General features: G+C 43.2%; 1 protein-coding gene across 1 annotated transcript in view; it reads right to left on the bottom strand.

The window, feature by feature from the left end:
- Positions 1–25799, bottom strand: part of robo2 (roundabout, axon guidance receptor, homolog 2 (Drosophila)) — a 313492-nt gene that overhangs the window by 52355 nt on the left and 235338 nt on the right. Inside the window, exons 3-6 of the mRNA XM_073489795.1 lie at positions 9943–10100; positions 9569–9689; positions 9182–9320; positions 244–380 (exon numbers count right to left, since the gene is read on the bottom strand). Coding sequence (XP_073345896.1) covers positions 244–380; positions 9182–9320; positions 9569–9689; positions 9943–10100 — 555 coding nt within the window. The remainder of the gene's footprint in view (positions 1–243; positions 381–9181; positions 9321–9568; positions 9690–9942; positions 10101–25799) is intronic.

Raw genomic sequence — 25799 nt, 5'->3', positions numbered from 1 at the left:
CGACGCCGCACTTGGAAATGTAAATAATTAAACAGATTCATAGACTGTCTACATCTCTCTTGGCTGAAGGAGTCAGCATTCTGGATTTCCATTTGTGTAAAGGGGACCCTATGGAGTATACTGCCAATCTAAATCTCGTTTTGGTGTACAAGTTGAACGACCTCAGTGGTGCAGGGCCTCTCTAAGTGTTGTTATGTGCTAGCTAATGTGAAAGTACAAAAAAAGCACAAAGGTGTGTCATACCTCTGACTGTGAGAGTGGCGGAGGCCTCTAGCTTGCCCACGCGGTTTTCGGCCACACAGGTGAACGTGCCCTCGTCGTTGACAGAAGCCTTCTTCACTCTCAGCACATAGTCCTCCTTGTCGTACTTGATCTCATACCTGTCAACAAAGATGTAACATCATGAAATTGAAGTTGCCTGTTCAGCATTAAATGCAAAAACTATAAATTCAGACAAAATATTAACCCTGTGACAAATAAGAAGTGCTTCAGTATTTCACCCGTGCCTATTGAGCTGTCTGGCAGTAGCTGTGGAAAGTGTATTTCCTCTTGGAGAGGTACAAAGAAGCACCACTGTTCATTCTGACAAATGGAGATTGCAGGGAGGAGGATCAATTATTCAACAATGACACACAGTACACAGAGAGGAGTGCGTTCAGTTGGAACCCTCAAAACTCGTTCAATATTCATGAGATGTTTCTCTCTCTGAGTTTGTAGATGTTTTCAGAGGTTTTGTGTGTGTGTGTGTGCGTAACTTTTCCATTGTGCGGCGACTGCACGTGCATGAATGTACAGTTGCAATAAATCTATACTGAGCTACAACTTGTTATTGTAAAGCAGCTGACTAAATCAATACAGCGACCATACTGAGGCGAAGTTGGCCCTAATTTCAATTCCACTGCAGCAGTCAAATGTTTGCTTTTTTGTGTGTTTGCAGATGGTAGTATGTGTGCTTAGACCTGTATGAATTGTATGGCAGTTGACAGGGGGATGATGCTGGTCTCGTTTGTTGTTCCAGTCTGTAATTGAAGGGGGTGCTGGCCTGGCAGTGTGTAAGGAGCGTGCTGGCGGGGGTGGTGGGCCTTAGTGATGGTGGTCTGTCAGCCTGACAACCTTCTGCTGTCTACAGTCTGTCACTCACAGACATTGAGAACAGAGTTGATATGAACAGATAAAGGGCTACTCTATAAGAGCTTGGCACTATACTTGCCCATTTAAAGCCCCTGTGTATAATCTGTATGTGATTATAGAATATTCTAAATTACTAGTTTGAAAAAAAAGGGAGGCAACCTGGCTGAGACTGATGCAATGTATGTGCTGCTTTCAGCATTTAAATCAGTGCACTGCAGGCTGACATGGTGTCTTTTTGATACCAAGTCCCCAGAGTCACCTTTAAAGGACATGCCTGCCATTATATTATCCTTTTATTATAGCTTATACTTCTGTTCCATAAAACTCCAAACTTGCAGTCCAACAACTATTAAAAACACATAAAAATACCAAGAGCAGTGATGTCTGCCCAACACTGAGCAAACCCTCCTGAGATTGAACACACAGTCAGAGTTGTTTTTGAACAAACTGCACTAGTCATGTTCATTGTAATGAAGAAATATGCCACCAAGAGCAACAACATGACTCTTTTATGTGTTTTTAATGGCTTTTGGATGACAATGCAGCTCCATGGCACAGAGGAAGAAGCTGTAATAGTCGTTGGAGCAGGAATAGTCATTTTTGCTTTTGGTCTCTTTAGGGGGATTGTTAAAAGTTAATACACAATAGTGCACAATATGAAGGTGGAATTAGATATGGCACCAAACTATGATTTACAGCAACAGTTTCTGATGTGACTTTAAAGTAATAGTATGCTACGGCTAATTTCCCTCAGGGTGGGAAAGACCCCTCTACTCGGCCATCAGGTGTACTGATGGCTGCTTGCCACTGGCAGCTGCAAAACTAATCTGTCCCGTCTATCCATGTCTTATTTTTTTCGCCTGCTGTTATGACATTTCCTCAGCAACCATTCAAAGGCAGCTTTATTGAAGCACATTCCTCAACTTTGACTGCCAGTTCCTCCTCTCCACACAGGTACTTAAGGAGCCATAATGATTATTTGACTGAGTCATGACTGAATGCTTTGTTCTACTGAGAGGGGATGTACAGTTCAGGTAATGTGGGGGACATGGAGAATGCATTTATTGTTGAAACTGAGTGAGTGGCATCCAGAGGAATGAGACAGCACCTTTTGGGACATGCCTATCGTCAGATGAAAAACAAACAAGCTAATAGAGAAAGAATCCTCCCATACTCTGCCCTCCGGCTACGATGGGTAGCTCAACATGAACTCCTGACTTGTAAGAGGAGGTGGAGATGAGCAAAACAGTGGCAAAGACAAGTTAGGGCTTAGGGAAAAACACTGTGACTCCCGAACAAACCATGATGAGAGCAAGTAAACAAATGGCTTTTTCCCCAGTGCTCTCAATCAACCTACGTTAATCAGCTCTGTGTCAAGATAGAGGGAAGGGAGTTTTTCCACTGAAGAAGTTGGTTACTACAGCCCAACATTTTATTTACCGATTTCACCTCCAATCTAATTGTATTGGATAAAATTAACCATACATGCAGTCTTGTTCACTTCAATCTCAAGAGTTCTATTTTTAATGAGATACAGAGGCAGAACACAGTTGATCTACATCAGTCTTTACATTACTATTAAGTAAAAACGAGACTGAAAGTCCACAGTAGTAGACGCTGCACTTAGATACAGCAATATTTCAAACATCAACATGCTAACATGCTCACAATGTCAATGCGATTATGCTGATGTTAAGCTGGTATAAGTTTTGCCATGTTTACCAAATTATTTAGTCAAGCATGTTAGCGTGTTAACATTTGCTAACTTGCACTATAAACTAAAGTATTAAGCCATAAAGAAAAGTATTTGAACCGACTCATACAGGTTCCCACAGCCTGAGATCAGTACGGCCGAGGCCTCGCCATGTGGATAACCCACGTATGCACCTACTGGACAACATGCTAATTGTTCTAGGTCCCGTCTCCATCAATCTCTCAAACAGAACCTCAGGCTGGTCCATGACTTCTTAGTGGGAAACATGAGCCCAATCAATCTGTAATCAACTTTCTATATGGAATCAGCCTAGATGACAAGATGAGTGGAAATACTCAGGGATAAGAGGTAGTTGTGGCCCCACACACATGTAAGTACACACAGAAAAGGAACAGTAGCTCTTTATTGAGACTGGATTGGGGTAGAGCTCTGTTCTCTATTAGAGGAGGAATGTAATTGCACATGTAGAAGGGCTGTGGAAAGGATAGGAGAGCCAAACTCACCCCATTGGACCCCCCCTCCATTTAGGCTAGAAAAAGCACACTGTACACACATACACACACTCACACAGAGAACAGAGTATACAATCATCCAACACATATCCACACATGTGCAGAGTCATTCGCTCGTGCAGGGAGATGAGGAGTGATGGGAATGTAAGCAAATGCCAAGACAAAGCAGCATTTTTCGGGGTCGTCAACTTGATGTGTTTGCTGCACGGAGACGGCTGTGCAGAGATGAAAACTTTATTGGACACACTTTAAAAGCATTACATCTGAGAAAAAAATGCTCCGGATCATCTCAGAGGATTTGCTTTTGAACCTGCCTGTCAGGAACACACTCACCCGTGTTCCACCTTCAGACTTTGCCAATTCGCTCACATTAAGAGAATCTTATCTGTGGGCTGGACGGACGACTGAATGTGTGTGTACAGATATCCACAAAATGACTCAACCTGAGAGGATCTTATCGGCCTTGCCTCTGTGTGTACATATGAATAGGGCCGGTGCTAGGTAGACGGGTTGTGTGCCAACTCTGAGCGCATGAGTCAGACTCAAGATACACTAGAGGACTAATTCCAGCCTGCTCTCTGGCCTGACTGCTCTGACACAAAGTCCCCTCTCTGCTCCATTTCATTCTGACACTCTGATCCAGTTTCACACCATCTGACTGCTACTTTACCTCATCCTGATCAAAAGAACTGGAGTCTACCTGTCCAGGGCTTGTCACCCATGAGGGGGAATCAATTAACCGCTATCGCTTCTCATCTTGCTTCTTTAAGGACCTTAGCCAGAGCTCTACTCCTTCTTGGCACCTCTCAGGCCTGAGCAGGGTCAGTACCTTCGACTGACATTCATCACCTTATCCTACATTAATCAAAGATCCATTTGGCAAGATTTCAAATGGACCCCTATGGTTAGGCTAGGCTGGGGGTTTGTGTGAGGCAAACTCATCCTAAATTTGCCTTTGAAAGAGTTACTTCTCTTCAGTGCCACAGAAACAGTGGCAACAGTGCAGTCTTTACTTAGTGGAAGTGGTTTGGAGCAGACTACATGCTTGTACTGGAAAATTGTTGCAAATAGAGAAAGCTCATAGTTAAGTTAAGCTCATAGACCAATGCCTGGAGGGCAGTCTTACATTTTCTCTTTTTGTAAGTGTGTGACGATTAAAGGATGCACAAACAAGAAACACACTGAGGAAGTCATACATATATACTCTATGCTGAGGTATTCATTTGTGCTTTCTAGCAGTAGAGAGGTATTTTTCATTATTCATGAAGATAACTGAAAATCACTGATACATAATGACTGATCAGCTGCACATCCTCTTAATTAATGCAACACTATATTTTCTATATTCTGAATTATTAAGAGTGAATTATTATTGTATTCTCAGTTCTTTGCTGTTGACACAATCAGTGTCAATAAACCTTAAAGATTGAATACACCCCTGATCATCCTACTGCCATTCCACTCACCAACCTCCTCATAAATACCAGATATATCCACTTATATATCAGGGGAAGTAATGGAGACAGGAACCATAGCCTGCCGTATTTTCATTCTGCTGAGTTGCGGAGGTGAGAAATCACTGAAACTGGATGGTCAGCATAACACAGGCGCTCCTGTCACACTAGCTTTTACAGCTCTCTCAAACAGAATGACCCACACACCTCTATCATACACAAACCCACACCAGCACACACACACACACGCACAGACCACAGAGGGATTGAGTCAGAAAGAAAGGCTTTTCTGCTGAATGTTGCAGGGGCTGGCGCTGTGGAGGTCAACGGGGACGAGGGGCCTGAATACAGATAGACTGCAAGACCAAAGGGGCTCTGATAAGGCACAGGAGAGGGCACGAGGGTCCAGAGCAAATGAGGAGGGAGAGGAGGGAGAGACGTGGGCCACACACTGAGCTGGTAGGCAATGGAAGATAACACACACTGCCCAAGTCTTTTTTACTGGGATTCATGGACTATAGCAGAAACTCTTCCATTTTGGAGACACAAAGCTCTCTGATGTGTGAGCAGCTACTGTGTGCTTTCCCCTAGATTCTGCAGAGATGCTTGACAGACGGATATTAATCTGATACTGATATTAATCCAAATGAAGACACTCTTGCAAATAATTAATTGGCCTGTTTATGCATTTCTACATGTGGAGCATGCCTCATTATGGAAGGAAATTGTAGATATTTTTTACTTTGCATACAGCTTAAATTAACTCCAGAGTTTTTTCATAGTATTTTAAGACACACGCTACAATCCAGCAGCTTGATGACACACGCCAAAGATTTTCCCCTGGGAAGACACTACTCTACCATCTGAATCCAATCGCATGTATAAAGGCAAAAAGAATGAGCCCCATTCAAACTAGACTTATTTCTCTAGGGGAGGTTGAGTGATTTTAATATAACGTGCTGGTCAGTGATTTTAATCCTGTCTGGAGTGCAGATATGTGATTTCTCCTTCTTCCCTGGTAATAATTAAAGCCCCAACTAACCACTGTGTTTCAGCACACTTATTGGCCCTTTTATAATATAAGTTGTGCCCTGAGACACGTTGGATTTTAGAGTTTCATTAGCTCAGCACACAGTTTAGAGCTCGGTCTGACAATGGAAGAAGTAGAAACGTTTTATTCTGACCTGATGGTAACATAAAGTCCTATTTGGGAGCCCAGATGATGAAGAAAAAAAAGAAAAGCCATTATGAGGATAAGAACCCGCAAGCTCAACAAATGGCCTGATCTAATTTCAGCTACAGGTAATTATTCTGTCTTGGCTGGTCTGCCTTCCTATAACTAATTTTATGTGTGGTGGGCTACATGTATTTAACACTATCACCTCACAGTCTCCAGTGCTCTCCTTACTGTGAAGATATAATATGAATTCAGAAAGAACCATTTGATAATCCTTATATTATTTGTCTCTTAAAGAACCAGATCCTGTAATTTGGCACTGAGTCAAATACAATCCAGAACGATGAGACTGTTCCCTCCCACTGGAATATTAATCCTGTCCGAACGGGGCTTATGTGGATTTTTCTGTGGACAGCTACAAATGTGCACACAAATAAGATTGAAGCTTAAGAAATGAGTCATTTATTGGGCTATGCTCTATTGCATGCAAACAGAATGACAGTGCTTTAAGCAATGCATGATGTAAACAACTCAAACTACATCTTTTCTTGATAAGAATAAGGTCCATGCAAATGTTCTCTTAACACACAACCAAACAGTGGTTGAAAGTACATTTAATCAAGAAATGTACTCACTACAATTTTGAGGTACTTCTACTTTAAATGAGCATTTCCATTTAATGCTACTTAAGCATTAAACTGCATTGTTAACTGCAATATCTGAGTACAACTTCCATCTCTGCAAAGAAACATCTGAATTCCTGTCATAATTAATGCACCTGTTGGGATAATGCACCTGTTGTTTCTTGACATTTTAGCTATTTACTCTGACAGGTGCCAGACTGTAATTTCAACAGTTTCACAGGGACATGTCTTGGGATTTCTCATCATCATGTATAATGAAAAATATAGAACTGACCTGTTTTATCACATCACACTACTAAAGCCTTTTGAAAACTGTCCTCGAGTAGATCAGCTTGTTTGCTGATTTTAATTTAGTTTTTCAAAACACAGTAAAACACACAGAGGTAAAAGAGCAGCATCATTCTTTGTCCACTAATTGAAACCATTCTCTTGCTGTCTCTATCTCCTCCTCTATCCCACAGAGACTGAAGCCAGTGCCATCCTGGCGTACTTTATGTCTATGTGCCAGTGTGTGTTTGCCTGGGAGGCTGCTGGAGCCACTGAGCATATTAAAGACCTGTTTACTCAGCTGAGGCTCCATTTCCCTTCTTGCTAGTCTAAAAGTTGCACAAACACAAACATAGGCACGGACGGCACATGTGTAAAGGGACCAGCAAAGACAAGTTAAAACAATTAGATGGTAAAGAAGGAGCGGCCTTACTAAGTCTCTCTATTTCTACAGCTTATCATAATAATAAGGACGGTGTAACCTTTTCAGATAAAGCGCAAACAAAGACCCCTCCCCACTGAATACAGAAGTGCTTGATCTTTTATTCCTATGGTGAAGACCACTACAGATACTGCTACAGACGCCCACAGTGTAATGACACAATGGCTGTGCTACAGTAGCTGCTTTTATTTCTTCTTCAGAGCTCTTGCCAGTTATCGAACTGGAAACTATTCTTTCGTGGGATTTTAAACAATTCTTCTGTCAGTCACAGAGGCGCCGTGTTTCATGTTTATTAAGTGCGGATAAGCAGCGGAGGAAGCAGGAAAAGTTCGTCACTGAACAATAAAAAGAGTCTTCTTTTTGGCACGCAACAAAGGAAGCAGGAAATGTCAGAATTAGAATATCTCAGTCTTCATGCTTGCTTTCTGCTTCAAAGCTAAACTGGAGAATTAAATATAGCAAGGAAAACAAAAGCTCTCACAGTGTAATTAGAAACACTGCAATATTTATTGCTTATTAATTTTGGCAGTGTCTTTTTCAGGCGTTCATTTCAAAGGGATGATACAGTTAGCAAGGACACGGGCACATGACACTCATCCTACTCCGTTATAAATCTGTTAATTAGTGTACAAAATGAACTCATTTCCAGAGCCAACTCCCTATCAAAGACACGAGTGAAATACTTTTATGTGTTTGCTTTGGCACAGAGCTCTGGTCCCACTGCCCAGTGAACCAAATCCTTATCAGACACAAACAACCCGCCCACGCTCAGCTCTGCAGCTAGCCTTGAGAGATGTCAGGTCCACTGAGCGTGTATGTTTTATGAGGTGATCCAAGCAGTCTGTGACTGACTTGATGGCTGAGGACATAACGCTGGTCTCTTTGAAGTCCACACACACTGACCAAGCTGTTGACTGTGAGTCACAGTGAAGCAACAGGCCAATATACAGGACCCAGCTTGAACAGTATCACTACATCATCAGTGGCTTTTCACAGGAAGTGAGACACACTATAGTGGGCAATGGTATTTCTCAGTAGATTACAGACTTATATTCTTTCATCAGTTTCTGTTTTTGAAACTGTGAGTCACTGCATGTGTCAGCGAGGTTATATAGAATGAATGGGTTTAAATGTGTAAGGGAGGGAGTTATTATCTTCCAGGTCTCTGAGGTGTCCGTGCCAAGATTTCACCTGAACAGCTGCACCTGTACACAGACACTTGATGGCCACGTCAGCTGCAATACTCTGCCTCGTCCTATATCCTGTCATTCTATCTGTCTCCGTCTCTACCTGTCTGCTCTTCAATGTGCCAGATTTTTTTCTGCTCATCTCATTGTCTACATTTCAGGCTTCCTGCCCACTTACCTGTCACTCAGTTTTAATTGTCTGGCTCAATATCTGTTTGTCTTCATGCAGAGCCCTTCCTTGACATGAGACACAGTCTGCCCCTGTTATGGCTGTGGGAGCTGTCTTTGGGGCACCAAAGGGTAGAGTCATTTTATCCTGAATGTGTAATGTGCATTGTGTACAGCCTAATAGAGCTATTTAATGCCCCCTGGCAGCCAAGCCAGGTGATAGCTGGCAGTGTGAGTTATCATTAGTTTGAAACAGTCACTCAGACTGACATCATCGCCTCCACAGCTCCTTTGCATTAAGTGCAGCCTGTCACATCAGTGCTACACACACACACACACACACACACACACACACACACACACACACGCTCAAAACTGGTTGTTCATATACTTTAACAGAGGAAGGGTGAACTGAATCCTATCTGCAGAAACTTTTCACCCTTGAAACAAAGCCTTTTTTTAGAATATCCTATAGATGTACATACCTCCCACGAGGAACATCAATGTCGTCTTTCCTCCAGCGTACATTTGGCTGAGGGTCCCCTTGTACCTGGCAGCGAAACTCCACTGTCTCCTCTTCCAGGACCACCTGGTTAATGGGCCTCCGGAGGAAGGTTGGTCGCTCTGTGGAATGGGCACAGAGGATAGAAATAGATAACTTTATAATGTCAAACAATGGGTCTCGTTCAGTGTGGGAATATACACTGGATGTCCACAGTGGCTTCTTCCTTAAGAACGATCCCTTCAATTGACCTCATATTCTTTATCCGTTCATTAGCGATAATCTTTCCTTTTCCCTCTATCATTTTATGGACAAAGCATGATCATCAGGAACGTTAATGTTTCAGGAGAACTGGGGAAATGAAGCTCACCAAACACTGTGACTTGTGCTGTCTCGCTGTCCCTCTCTCCAACCATGTTGGTACCCACACAGATGTACATGCCAGCGTCACTCTTTCTTGTGTTGGAGATCATCAGCTTCCCTCCTCGAATCTGAAGAAAAAAAAAAAAATTCTCTTAAAAACACAGATAAAATATTTTAGTTTATTTCCACTTTCTCCCAGTTTTCTCCCCAGTTTTCTTCCTAATGCATTGCAGTCCTTGTCAAACCATTATTAGTCACACGTGCGGCAACAAATGGAACGATCTCTCACTAGCTTTTTATTATGCGCCCAACACAATAAAATTCACACAAGACATTAAAAAAAGTTCTACATATTCATTCCAGGATTGTAACAGCACTCACTGTGATCCTGTCATCCTTGTCGTCAATTCGCACTTTGTCTTTTTTCCAGTAGATGGTGGGTTCAGGATGGCCTCTGGGAGGAACACACTCAAGGATCGCCGGCTCTCCTGCTGCCACCACCACGTCTGTAGGGTTTTGTCTGAAGTCATCTCGCAGCACTGAGGGGGGGAAAAAAGGAGGAAACGGTTCAGAAAGAGTGCAGCTGTGTCGCATACTGCTGAATTTAAATGCCATAATATCAAAGTTCACCATTTTTAGAATCTTCATATGCATTAAGTTGTGTGCACAACACAGAGCGCGAACATATTCAGCTTTCATGGCGCTTATTTAAATGGGATGTGCAGCTCCATCTGACAAGGCAAGCACAAGTGAAAGCTAATTGGAGCTAATGGAGGTCCCTGTGGAGGTAGCAGAACAAACAGAGACAGAATGCCCTGAAGCCTGGTGTCATTCACATGTGAGAGCTCACAGGGGTGCAACACTGCTTCACTTCTCTTGAAATATACGCAAACACACACTTAAACACACACACACACACAAAAAAAAGAAACAGTGGGTGGTCTGATGAACAACTGTGGCCTTGTATCTAATCACCCTCAGGTAGGCCTTTCATCACAGAGATAGCCTCTCACCATGCATAGTGTTCGGTGAAACACACAACACCAACTCATTATTAAACTAGAAGAGCTGCCGTCACACATATGAGAACACAAATGTGGAAGCACAGACGTACGCACACATACTAAAATAACCATAAGATATTAAATTCTTAGTCAATTGTGTATTCAGAGCAGGATACAACTCAACCACCAGTGATTGAACATACATAAAAACCTCATGTTTAAAGGTACAAACTGGAGGTCGCTCTGGCTCTCTCCTGCTGTGTGCACTCAAACAGATCTTTCGCCATTTGATCTACAATAAATCTAATCCGTGGAGCAGCACTTTAGGAATTTCAGCTTCAGCAGTGTCCATCCAGCGAGGGACACATGATTTCTCTGAAGGATAAAAGGCATGAGCTCATTGGAGGATGTTTGAAGATGCTTGAGGAGGGCTAAATTAAGGGCAGCACCACAGGTCCTTATGTAAATTCCACATGGCACTGAGGGACAATGGCGGGGAGGGCCGGGATTATAAGAGGGGATAACTGGTCCCTGTGCTCGAGGCTTCTCTCATCTCTTCATTCACTCTTCTTACCCTCTCTACAGAAAACTGTGCTTCCATTGTCTTCTTATTTATTTATTTAGACCAAGGGGAAGCCGGGCGGAGGAAGAGAGGAAGCTTTCAACCCAATTATCCTGGGGATGCACAGGGGTACAGAGTGGGACTTTGGTGTGACATGAATTCAAATGAAACCTTTACACAGGGGTAACAGGAGAGAATACAGAATAGGTAGACGTAGAGGTTCTCTCTCTCTCGTGCAGGGCTGCCCTCTAATCTAAAGGGCTAAGGTAATTAGCCAGCTCCAGAGTGGTCGACCCCCTGGCCAGGGTGGGCATAACAGCCACCACCACCACTGGGCTCAGTGTATTTGCATTACAAACAGAAGCCCTGCTGTTTAAAATGGTTTGGACCATACACTGCCTGTTGTTTTCAAGATCACGTTGGCTTTAATTGCTCCGTTCCATTTATTGCCAGCACCCATGGGATTTTGTCAGAATCAATTTCCTTTGAAACAGAACAGTGACAAAAGAAACACACATTAGGTGCATCATTAGGGCGCTTGTGTCGTGCTGTCTAATCTAATCTAACACTGCACAGTATGTCACAGTAAATGCACCCCTACCCTGCAATCTAAATACATGCATGAAACAGAAAAATAAAAACCGAGTAGCTACACACTCCAGCGGATATAATACACACACTTGTTGAGGACAGGATAAACACAGTGTAACAAACAACTCCAATCAAACAAACAGATGAAACTGGTGGAGGGATTATGCCCTGTATGTTAGTTCAGGGCCTGTTAATTCCAAGACAACTATCAGAACAGATACATTTACGTACGTTTAAGTAAATGAGCGCGAGTCCAATCCAAATACGCTTTAGTACCCCATCTTATCCTAACAACAAGGCCACAGTCAGCAAGGTCAACTTCCTACTGTTAGAGCACACACACAACTCAAATATTCATCACCTCAGTGTAACGTTTGCCTTGCTTCATTACAGTATGAGCGTGTTTGCCTCCCAATGTTGCCTGCAGGCACCTCAATGGGTTGAACTACACTGTGTCGGGGATCATAAAGCAAGTGAATGCTTTTATATTAGAACCGTACCATGACTTCTTTTCTCTGTTAATCTATGTGAGGTGCATCTGATATGTGCGTATCATTAAGCCGGTCTGTGTATTTGCGGCTGAACTCTAAGGGCCCTGTAGGCATTCAGGCCCGAATCAGCCGACAGACGTAAGGTAATTGCCTTTCTATGCCCCTGAAACACTCGACTCTTCTTCCACTGAAAACATCTAACCTCCCATGGAGTTCCAGCAGCCCCCAAACTCTGCCTTCTTGCTCACTTGCTTATAAATATTTATATATTTTTACATTTACACCCCTCAGTTGGCAAGTGCTACATCTGTCAATCCGGCTGCAGGCTAAAAAGAACCCGTATCTGAATAATATTAATCTGCCTTTGCCTCGCATATTTTATTTATCTATTTATTTCCCAAATATCAGAGGGGTGGGCTGATTCGGATGAAGGAGCATCAGGCAGGAGGCAAAGCATGGCAAATTTGCAGCTCTTTCAGCTGGCACTGTTTCAACACCTCGAACTTAAAGGGGAGGGAGTCAGGTTGCAACTTGCGCTGTGAAACAGCCAAGGGGTTGAGAGTGGAGGTCTCTGCCAAAATAAAACACAAAGGAGACACCCACACAGAAACTTTGTAAACCAGATTGTCGTACATTGCTGGGGGAGGCCTGTGCCAGCAACCATTAGGGAAGTCCACCTGTGTGTGTGTGTGTGTGTGTGTGTGTGTGTGTTGTCCTTAGCTGAGATAGACTCAGCACACATAAAATCATCCCGACGCAGATACATGACAGCACAACCACCCGGCATCATAGCACAGAGGTGGCAGGGCAAGGACGGGATGAGGAGAGATATTTTGTACAGAGCACCCTCTTCTCCCACCCAAGATATTACTCACTGGAGGGTGACACTGCTTGTCGGTAAGATTAGTGGGGAGCCTTGACTGAAGCGTCCAGCCTGCATACTGAGATAAGTGCTGACAAATGCATTCACCTGCAGGAGCGCACCTAGCTTTGGTTCACAAAGGTTGAGCTTGCTGCCACAACACCACAGACTGATGTCTAGAACCTAATTTTTTCTCTCCATTCTGACATTCACATCACTTTGATAGACATTCACCACACACACACACACACAAACCTTTACACAACCCTGACAAACTGTGAAACATTTCTTAAAAGCTGCAGGGCTTGGTATCCGTTTGTAATATGTGTGAATGTTTGTGTGGTTGTTATTACTTTTCCCTCCCTATTTACTGGAGAAAAAGACCCTCCATGCTTTCATAGATATTCTCCTGGGTCAGGGGCTAAGAAACACAGACAGAGATTACAACAGCTCGAAGCCCGGGGCCATACCCCGGCACCCAGACCCACCACCTTCTACCCACACTCTGATTAGAAAATAAACCATGCACACACACACAAACTGGGAAAGCTGTAGAGAGGTAGCTCCAAGCTATAATATCATTTCATTCGAGTGCTTTTTGCGCTTCATCCGGCAGAGTGCTATTACAATACCGCCATTTTCAATTCCACCCTTAGAGAAGAGAGACAATATATATGTCACTTGACAAAACATACCAAAACCACTCTATGTGCTGTCATTGATGTTTTGTATTACTCTTGATGCTGAAGGCAGTAGAAGGATAATGCCACACTATATAATATGACACTGTGAAAGGAGATGTGCTCCATTTGTCTGGATGCAAGCTTTTTCTCCAGCTCTGACTCGCTCATTTGCCCTCCCACCGGACAGAGCTAACCTTTGCCCCCTATCCAGATGCAGAAATTACCCCCTCAGCAGGCAGGCAAGCAGCAGGTTCACACATATCCCCTATATTCCTCCACTGAGGGGTTGCAGGTCAGACCAGAGAAACAGCTGCAAAAATATAGCCGGCTGGCGGTGCCCAAGGCTGTACCTCCTCTGAGAACTGAGTGGAGCCTCTCATCATTAGCACAACTCATCACCATCTCTCTCTGTCTGTCTTATTCTCTCCTTTCACCATCGGGGGTCATTCTCTGTCTTTATTTTTCTTCCATCTTCTCAGTTCATCAATTTTTTCTCCAATCCCACAGCGTTGTCCCATACGTTGCATCCTGCCCCCCTCCACTCACTTTCACTGGCTTGTCAGGGCTTTCTCTGCACCGACTGCAGATGAGGTTTCGCAGATGAAGCCATATACATGCACACCCAATCATTCTCCACAGACCATGGCCAAGCCCGATATGATCTCCACCACTATTCTCCCTATCTGCAAATCCTGAGCTAAGGGATTGTAAATAACACTGTCACTTTCACAGATAAGATGCAGGAAATATGGAAAAGAGTGAAAGTAAAGAGAATCATATGGCCGGCAGTGATACCATAGAGGGGGGGAAATCACAGGCGGTGATATCGTATGAAATGTGCATCTTTAATACAGCCTTGGATGGAATGAAAGAGCATATGTGCTCTGTTGAGAACACTGAGAGGAAAGAGGCAAGACATAACACAACACAACAGGGGATGACGAGAGGATGCCTGATCAAGGTCAAACTGGAGAGAGGAGTACAAAGGTGTTGAATAGATGGGGCTGACTGTAAATGAATGGAGCGCATTCCATCAAACTCATACCACATGCTGTGCTGCTACCTCTGATTCAGTAGATAAGCCTAAACAAACATCTTTATTTAAACAGCAGCATCCGTTCAAAGCTCATTTTTCAAACAGCACCCCTAATTTGGCCTAACAAGCCCCTGGGCAGCACCGTAATGACAGTGAGACCACAGAGGGCGATTCTGCCGGCCCGATCCAGGAAAAATGTGAGCTGCTCCTGAGAAACAATATAATTAACTCTTAATGAACCTCTTTCCTTTACACCCTTTAACAATACCAATACACACGCACACACATTCACACACACACACTCTGACACAATTCAATTTAGCCTAATCCATGCTTTATGGTAATGTATAGCTCATTAAAATGTTAGTTAAAAACTCATTAAAATTCACTTGAAGAAGTAATGGCTTCATTACAGTAATATGCCGAAAAGCAAAGAAAAAGACAAGTAAGGACAAGGAGAAGAAAGAGAGCAGAGAGCGACAGCTTTCTAATCACTTAATTGTGTCTAAAATGGAATACATTTGCATAATAAATAACGATGTGCTGTATCCTCCTTACTATCTTTTCCTATTCTCATAGCGCTCTGTAATTAACAGGCGCTACAATTAAAGATGCATTTTGCCCCCAAAATGATTCTGGTGGCCACTCCAGTCTTCATTCTGTTGTCTTGTTTATGGTCATGAATGTGTTTGGGGGGCTTGGCAGATGCAGACAGTTCGCTGAAACTGGAGCTGGCTGATACTGACGAACAATGTGCCCATGGGTCTTTGTGCCGGCTCTGATAAGGCATGATGTTGTGCTGATGCTTGTGCTCAGTCCAGAATGGACACTTTACAGCCGGGAGGGGGAGTAAGACGTGAAGGAAGGAGAGGAAGGGGAGGGAGAAGCAGGGGGGGTTGTAGATGAGAGCGCTGGGATTGATTTCCTGCCAATTCCAGCACAGAGACAGCACAGACAGAGGTAGTGAGGCATCATGATGGAGCAGGTGGGTTTGTTCCTGCATCGGGTAAGGGAAGAGCGGAGAGGAAGTAAAGTGAGAAGAAGAAGAGGAGAGGAAGTAGTGCACTCAGGCAGACAGGCAAATGTCTCCTGTTAATGTCTTCTCTCTTAGTCTCCTATTGCATCAGTCCAATCTAAACATGATAGATAATATTATATGGAAGCTGCTGGCGTTTATGATTTGGGATGTAATAGAGCTACACAGAGGAGTGGCTGAGTAGGCATATTGAGAGTTAGTATGCCTTACTGGAACATCTAAACATACTGGAAGCAAACTCCTTTTAGCAGCTGCAAAAGCTGCTTTCTCTACATTGTTTTGTGATTGGAAGTCTTGATACTTAAAATGAAAAAAGTTCTGTAAAACAAGTTGGCAATGGTTTCCTTTTAGCCCAGGATGTTAATTTAACTTTAAAGGTCCCTGGGTCTCCTAGTCTGAGGAGACTCAGGCAGACCAGTCACTTCAGTGACTTAGTGACATAGGATTTAGTGACACATTAGAAGTAAGGAAGCGACTCTCATTGGGCTTGAATTACCAAACAAATGGACTACAATGCTAGAACTGCAACAATTAATCAATTAGTTATCAACTATAAAATGAATTGCTAACTATTTTGATAATCGATTTATCGGTTTGAGTATTTTTTCTAAAAAGAAAAAAGTCTCTGATTCCAGCATCTACATGTTCTGCTTTCTTTACTCGTTTATCACAGTAAACTGAACATCTTTGGATTGTGGTCAAAACAAGACATTTTTAGGATGTTATCTCACCAGGATCAAACAACTAATCCATTAATCACCAGAACAATATGTTACAACAGATTAATTGATAAAGAAAATTATTAGTTGCAGCCCTATATAATACAGCTCTCACCCTCATATTTATCACGTCCAGGGGAGCCTACAGATCTTACAATGAAAAATTAAAGACATATTCACTTGACTTTCTGCATACCTACATAAAAATACCAACCTTTTCATCTACCATCTACCTTGTTCTGCTCCTACACGACCTTAAACCGCATCTTAATATCTCATTATTTTCATCCTCACCACCTCTCCCTCTCACCTGCAGTGTTATAGTTAATATGTATAACCCCCTACAGTTTTCTTATGTAACTGTTCAAGTGTAACAGATGTCACAAGACCAGCTATGAAACACTGTCACACTACAGGAGTAACTCCATTGGAAACAGGAGCAGTGTTAGAAGCCACAAGTATAGAAATTGGATCTGGAAAAAAGTCTAAAATGCTGTTTGTGCTGTTTATGTGTGTGTATGTCTTCAGCAGATTTGTGTGAGCTCTGGCCTAATGACATTGAGGTAGTGACCTTCCACGGGGAAAGATAATCCCCAGGATGCTGCTGAACTGTGTCCAGGCTGAGAGAACGGGGCTGGATTTCCTCGGAGACTGCACAAACGCACACACACAGACAGAAGCTGAGTCGCTTATCCGGTGTGGCATACTTACACGGGCATCTCTGGTGAAAATGAAACCCCTGCAGCCTTGTGCTGCAGTCCACTGTGCAAATCTTCATATGATCTTTAATAGCTTCCCCCTCTTTTTCTTTATGCCATCCTATTTGCTGCAGCTCCTTCCGTATCTATTTTATTGTTTTGGTCTATAATTGGATTGGCAGTAACGGCGAGCAGAGAGCCGTTAGGAGCTTGTAAAAGGTGTCACTCTGTGATGGCAGCCTCGTTTTAATTAAGCTCTCGGCTGGAGTTGAGCAGCTTTTATCTAGCCTGGTCTGACGAGCCCCAAGTGCAAGTGTGCTCAGCCCATACTGTACTGCAGGACACGCAGGAGGAGAAAGGGAGGCGTTTACAACAGCTGTGGATAGCCCAGTTTACTGTACTCAGCATCCCCCCCTAGACACCAATCTACAAGCCTGGACCACAAAGATACTGGGAGACATCATAAAAATTCAGTGTGCGTATGTGTGTATGCCATTACTGTGTCTCCTTGTGCTCATTGTGACAGAGCCCCACCCATCAGTGGTGTGCAGTCATGTGTGTATTGGTGCAGATGCAGAGCTGGCCCCACAACATGGCGGCAAAAAACAGGCACAAACAATATTCTAAACAAACACAACTGATCTCATACTGTAAATTCTGAACTAATCCTACTTTACAGTCCGGCTGCCTGTGTGTGTGTGTGTGTGTGTGTGTATGTGTAAGGCTGATGCTGTAGGCATAATGATTAGAGAGGTGTTCATCACAGTCCTTCCTCGCCTCTTCCCCCCTCCTCAATCCTCCTAATAGCCTCCTCAGATCATCTTTCCTTCAATCAATACTGCCTGAAAGGAAGAATCCTCACACCTAAGGACACTTTGTTCTCCACTGTAGATCACAGGTGACACATTTCTCCATACCAGAAATCATTTGCTGCTTCTGGATCAGAACCTTTACAGAGGACTTTGAACCAGTTCTGATATCCATCAAATGTAAAGGTCTGGCCGTTTGCGAGCTGGGTGGCTTGAACGCAGGCTGATACAGTTAGATTTGTGAGCAGAGGAAGGTTGAGATCTGTCAGTGCGGTGAGTAGAAAGCAGGCAGCAGATGTGGCGGGGTGTTAAATCACACGCAGCCTAGATGCAGAGACATTTAAAGAGATTTATTGATCACTTTATAGATCTTAACTCTTGAGGAAGAGCAAAAATTAAACTGGATACGGAGATGACCTTTACAACAGCCTCGCCCATGGATAGGGATGTTTTTTCTCCATCTCCATGTCCCAGTGTGTACATGTGTGAGCTGTTTATGATTGAGGGGGAAGAAGCAATTCACCATTTAGTCAGAATGTGCATCTGAAAATTCCCCTCTGTACAACCAGCGCCACTATCATCCTGAAGATGTGCTATATACTTTATGTGCGTCTGCTGAGGCGTGATTGAATGCTGCACATAACATCTAAATACTTGGAATAAATTGTAGCAGTGCTGCTGCCTGCTCAGCAAATCACTGCTACATTAGGCTCACCTAAGTATCACACACACTCATACACACACATATTACACTTTCAAGTGTCTGTGCTGCAGAGGCTGTCAGTTTGTATGGAAAGCAGTTGCCCAGCACACGGCAGAGCAATGCACCAGCAGCACTAATAACAAACTGATCACTCTACACTGCACTGAAATAACAGGAGTCTGGCTCATATACAGTCCATTAGTGCGGTGCTCAGATAAAACAAAAAATCCTAGGAGACGACAAACGCTTACTTTATAGCTGATTCACATGTTTGTTCATTTAAATGCAATTCAAAAGACTTTAGCATGTGTGCTGAAAAGCTCTGACATTAACTCTCTCAGCGGAGCATTTAAATGATTTATTGGAGCTATAGCTTCTCTGGCGTCATTCTGCGGAGGAGCTCTACATCTTGAGCGAATCCGCATGACAGTCCGGTCGCTTATTTCACAATCCAATCCGTGTTAATTGCATTACGGAGGAGTAATTGTGTTACTTCCATCTGTAATCAGCTTACTGCCTCGGTGCAGCTGGATATACCTGTACACCAGGCTTATGTAACCTGCGTGCTAATGGGGGGAATTTCATCCATTCAGGGCATGGAGTAAAAACCCTGGATACTCACTCAGGTAATCTGTCCTGCTGGAACCGTCAGTCTGCATGTAATAACCCTGGTGTGTGTGCACACGTGTGTGTGTGTTTGTGTGTGAGTCAATCCATGCTCATATTATCATGCAAATGGAAAACAATCTGAAACACACCACTGGTTGCCATGCTCAGGATCAGTGCAGAGCGCTGTATCTAAACCATTCCTGTTCAGCCCCTCAGCCCTCCTGTTTTTTTTTCTAAACCTCTCCATTTCTTTCCTCGCCCTTAAATTTTCTCAGGCACCACATCAAAAAGGCAGATTAAACAGCACTGTTTCATTCTGTGTTGGTACTAAAAACTTGTCCAATACATCTCTTTAGGCTGGAGATGTGAGGTTAATCATTTAGGCAAAGGAACAAAGTTAATGAGGCAACTTCTAATCCGAAGCTATTTGAAGTTCTGTCAACAGTATTGACTGCACTGCAGATGGGATAAGATATCGTTGGAGGGCACCGATGACCTACATAGCAAGGACAAGACAGTGGCTCAACAGCAGCACCGCACAGTGATCCCACAGCTCTCCAGGGCACAGATTCTGCAGCAAAGACACAAGGCTCAAAAGACACTGTATGTGTGGTTATGTGCAAACTGTGTGTGTGTGTGTGTGTGTGTGTGTGTGTGTGTGTGTGCATGGGCAAGCATTTCTACTTCCACCCACACAGTGTCCTTTATCTTTACAGTCCCCAGCTTTCATATCACCCAGAAGCAGAATCCAGATTGCGACCAGCTATATACCACTATTACCACTAGCTGCTGTGCAACACACAATCAATACTGATTTCACCTGGCAATTAGCTAATAATTCAATGAGCTCGAGCTACTGGGCCAGAACTGCTAAAGATAGGAGGTAGAGAAGGGGGTGGAGTGGGTATTGCTGTGTTCTGTGCATGTGTCTGGTAAGACTGAGAAGATAAAATCAAGTGTTATTCTCTTGTGTGATTCAATCGCAGAGATCATTAGGGGCATTAAGGGATGTTTCCCGATATAAGGAAACAAAGCTATATTGCTCGACCACGATTGGGATGCAGACATATTAGGACAATAGTGTGGGGATGACTATTGGTACTTTGACAAGAAATTAAAACAATGAGCTTAAAAATGTTAACTACATCTGTGGGCAATGGCCAATTCACATAAACAGACAACTGAGTTTCCAATCATAAATGAACAACATATCAAGCATTTATTTGAGTTTAAAGGGAGTTTTTCTCTCAAGGAAATTCCTATTTCCCCTCTAATTACTACCACATTACATTCTTCTTACTTCTCCTTACTTGATTTATCTTAAAAAACATCATCGTACATCATACAATATTCGAAACAGAAACTGTGCCTCTACTTCTAAGGGTTATAACAAAGCCACAAACCCTTCTGATTTCATGACACAGACCTTTTACAGTAAACGTAGCCTTTGAACCATCTTAAAATCACTTCAATTCTGAGGACAATTCCATCCAATGCTCGGATCAAAGGTGACTCTTCCTGCCATTTAAGGCAGAAGCCGCATTTTTTTCTTTGATTAATTCCAGGTCCTTGAAAGGTCACTGTGATACAATGACATTTGAAATCGTCATGTCTAATCCCAGAGAGCAGGGCGTTGGGGAGCCATTAGGAGAGACTTGTGTAGTTGGGCTGGACATTTAGTGTTGCTGCAGACACCACTTGAGCTGTTTTTGTTGCCTCCACTGGAATCCCTGATTGCGCTCTCACATCAGTGGGGGTGGTTGACACACATATCTATGATACAGACACACCCGTACAGACTCTAACTCTCTCTCTCTCTCTCTCTCTCTCTCTCTCTCTCACACACACACACACACACACATACACACATACACACTGATGCCCTAAAACCCCTGTATGTCTGAACACAGAAACAACCAGACGCACTGTCCCCTGGGTAATGAAAGAGCATTGTGAGACTGTGGCTGCTGTAAAACCCAATTAGCGTGTGTGGTTTTATCAGTTCTCTCAGTTAGAGCTACACATACAGATAACAGCCTCCACAAGATTGTGTTTTGCATGTCTGGTGGTGTGCCACCTGCTGGACACTCACAACCAAGCAGGTACATGTGGAGAATTAAGGAGTATGGGGGGATTAATTACTGTGATCATGCATGGTTAATGAGTTCTCCATAGGAGGTTTAATCAAGAGTGTAAAATGACTGAGTGTCTGATATGGCAAAGGCTAATTTATGAGGCTATACATGAAAACAGAAGCAAAGTCTTCCTTAATAAACGACAACCCACTGCACAACAAGAACCACATGATGTGCGTCTTTCAATATACATTATCATGCATTTAGATCGCAGGTGGTGCCAGAAAACCGTCTCCACCTGTATCACATGCAATTAAACAAAGAATATGGCTGTTTCCTGGTTTCTGCTCGGCACGTGTCAGAGCTGGATTCCTTGCTTTCAAATGACTGAAGCTGAAGAATGAAGCGGTGCCTGACAGCGTCACAACACCAGCCTTATCCCTGTCTTCAAACACCTCCATCTCTCACAGCCACATAAAAGAGCAGAACAGAGTGGTGGCAATCGCAGCCGGCGTGCTGCGCGAGCCTCTGCTCCACCACAGCCGTAAAAAGAGCTACTTCGGTATTCATGTGCCACATCACTCTGGGCCCTTTGATGGCATAGATCACTGTCAAGATGCTGAGGCTCTCACCGAACATACTGTATGGCTGGGAAAACATATAGGATTCTGTCTTCTGTGGGAATATACGTAGCGAAAGCTTGGGTGCATGTCTGCCCTTTGACACTGATTTAGACAATTTGATTAGTATAGATCAGCTAATCATTTTCAGTTTGCATTAGCATTATTGAATAGCAGACGTCATTTTAGTGACTTTCTTCCCAATATTATTGACTTTGCTGGTACTGGAGATGCCCCTGTTCAATAGGAGTCAAGAACTAAGTAGCAATCCAGTCAAGAGACAGTGAAAGAGAAAGGCAGAGAGAGAAACAGAGTGAAGTGTTTTTTCACCATCTTTCGTTATTCACCCTCAAGCCATGAATAACTGAATAACTGAATCCACGATAGTGGGGATGGAGGGCTGTTTTCTCATACAGCATGTCTGAATATGGGGGGGAACCATGACAAGCCACAAGAAACGCATCCTCCTCCTCCAAAAGAGCTTTTTAAATGAAGAGCTAGGCGCTCCACTCATGCATGACTGCTTCCACTACGTCCATTTCAGCATGGACGTCTGCATCCCCGCCCCTTTACTCCATGCACTCAAAAAAATTCACAAGGATGCTTAAAATGTCTACTACTTCTAGGATGTGTCTCACATTAATGAGTAACTGAAGATGGCTTGGTAAATGAACATTGAACCATTGTTATTAAGGGGCCAAAATGGTCAGTCCCTGCTCCAGTCCAGCCTTGAAGAAGTAACCCACACACATTGCTCCTTTTCGACGGACTACTGAATTAAATATGAGGGCAGGGGCTGAGAAATGGGAGGGGAAAAGAAGGAGGGAGATAAGAGGAGATGGGGCAAAGAGCCTCTGTTTGAATAGCAGAAAGGTGACATGTGAGCACTCTGCCGAGGAAAGGGACCCCTGACCTCCCCGTGCCACAGTGACAACCAGCACTTAGCATTCTCCACAGGAGTCTGATCTCACCAGGTAATTGTTGCATGTTTTATATCAACATGACCCTGGACGTACGACTGACAAACACGCTGAAACAAATAATGCACGTGTATTTGCTTTGTCACATTATGGTGCAAACATCCATGCCCAGCTAAAAACCTGTCATTAACACAGATAATTCACGACCACTCTTCCTTTGAGCACTCACATGATTGAAGTCGATCAACTCATTTGAGAAAAAAAAAATAGCAGTTTGAAATTGCCTTTTGAATTCGTCTGCTGATTACCATAATCACTTCACGGCTGACAATACAATGTAAATGTGTGTGCTATTAATTCCAGCAATTATGGGGGCTAAATGCAAATGGCCTGTCAGTGTGGACGGACCGATCGATCTGAGCAGAAAAAGCACAAACAAACCCGACCTTACGATTGCCGCCATAGAGCGACCCCTCCTGTTCACTTCATCATAATCCTCTATGAGTTTTGTCCAAGCAATTGAGGAGGAAAACTTTGCTCACGTTTCTACTATACACTCCGAAAATAGGTCCTAGACCAATTTATAGAGGTAATTTTACTGTGAAAATGGATTCATTCTGAGCTCACAGTGGATGCCTTCTTGAAATGTAATGGCTGCTCAGCTCTACACCACTCCAGCATCTGCCTCGAGACTCTGCCTCAAGCTGTAGATCACTCTCCCGTGAGCCCTCACTTCACTGTCAGGCTGGCAAATTCCACCTTCATTAATAGCAGCCACTCATGTCTGACTTAAATTAACGTACAGGCTATCAATTAGCTCGGCCAAGGCCAGGCATAGTGTACTCAAGGGGAAATAGAAAGGCTTCCTGGACTGATGCTGGACAGCAGAGACAGATGATACTGTACGTTTACATCATTACTCCTCTTCTCTGCTTTATTTTCCCATCATTATCTGAAACTATTCACCTGTTCGGCAGTGGTTTGTTCTTTACTTTTGAGTAATTTATCTTAATTTTGACTGAATGTATATCTCTTTCTGAAAGGCTGCCTTACTATCAACCATTTAAAACTGAATCAAAAAGCATGCAGCTGTTTACCTTGTGCAGAAGCAGTATGCAGGACAAAATGTCCACACACTGCATGGCTCTTCTCATTTGCATTGTGTTTGTTTTCCCTCACCAGTATGGAACAGGTCAAGAGTGAGAGGATTATTTGTATGCCTTCATGCATTCATACACAAATTAACAACGTTCTCACCTTATAACACCATACCAAATTATTTTCTACACAACCCTTACATTTTTTTCTCTCTTGATTATTCAAGCATCCATCCATCTTTCCATCTATCCCTTTCCTTGATGAGTTAATTTCTCTCCCATTGCCTGTTGTCTGAGTGACCCTGACGACCCAGGAGAATCTCCTAACAGGCTCCTCTTGCCCATCAGGATTGATCGGTCCACAGCACCCTGTCAGACGCGATCAATACATCATTCCTTCAGTAACGAGCCCTGCTCGCTTGCCGCCCCCTTCCTTCCCTGCATCGCTTTACTTCCATTTTATTATTATTTCTCACAGTGGATCGATGCAGGCAAACAGGCCCACTGTAAACCACACCACAATTAGAGCAGTGTCTAATCTTCCTGTTGACTCCCTCTCCTTCACAACAGCCAGCGAATAAAACACAAATGATAATGAAATCTAATGGGATTCTGTGGAATTAAATCACTTAAACAATGAAGAGAGCCCAACCACAGTTCTGAACCAATAAAGATCCTGATAGAGGTATATACCAGTCAATATCCTATATGCGCATTGGCTTAACAAGCCAGAAGTGCAGCTTCTCCTCATGAAAATAATGCACCATTTGTTCTAGAAGCTTTCATGGGTATAAAACAAAAATAAAATAAAATAAAAATACAACACAAAGTATTTCTTAAGAACAATAAAAACACATATGCATGCACATAAACACATAGACAGACTCACATGTACGTACCACTTCACATCAGAGAAAATGATGACACACACGAGTGAACACAGTTGGAACTTTAGATCTATTTTCATCCCATTAAGTGGATCTCTGCAGAATAAAATTACATTTCTAACATTGAGCGCAGAAAAGACACGCTTTGTGGTAAGATAATTTAATAACGAACTCAAGCCTTAATTAGTCTAATTTAGTTAGGGGGAGCACTAATGACATACTTAATGTTGAAATGTCAGCATTTTTTCTCCAAGAACTATAATGACATCATATTTCTTTGTCTCTCTCTTCAACATGCAGGAGTTTCCAAAAATTGAGGTTAAAGCTGTCCGTGACTATGAGAAATGATTTCTGCAATGTCATCGCATTAACAGCTGGTTTACAGTGAGACAAAAATAGACATAGAGCTAATTTGATCATTGAATTATAGATTTAACACGCCTGTATAGTTTGGCCTGGGTTTGAGTGTAGGCCTGTCTGAGAGCAGCGTTGGTGATGCGAGAAAAGCTGTCTGCATGGTGCAGGCGGTGCACAGGGCAGCAGTGTGGAACTGCAGGAGTAATTAGTGAATCGGGCCTCCAGCTCCCTGTGAAGTCCAGCCTTTGAAGGAGGGAGCTCAGACCGATCAGTGGCCCCTCTGATGTATGTTTGTGAATCTTTCAAGGGAGTGAGAGCTGCTAACGAGGCCTCATCTATTACCATTTGAGATGTAATTAGCGTTGTTGGAGGAATGGAGCAGGGCCAAGCAAGAGTGGCTCAATCTGGGCTCTGCGTGCCTCTGTGTCCCACAGGGCAGCAACAGCAGGAGGATGAAGTGAGTGAGTGGAAGGAGACTC

The sequence above is a fragment of the Pagrus major genome, chromosome 2 (genome assembly GCF_040436345.1).
Source record: "Pagrus major chromosome 2, Pma_NU_1.0".
Classification (NCBI taxonomy): Eukaryota; Metazoa; Chordata; class Actinopteri; order Spariformes; family Sparidae; genus Pagrus; species Pagrus major.
Note: the sequence above shows the minus strand (reverse complement) of the source record. Positions and strands in the feature narration are given on the sequence as shown.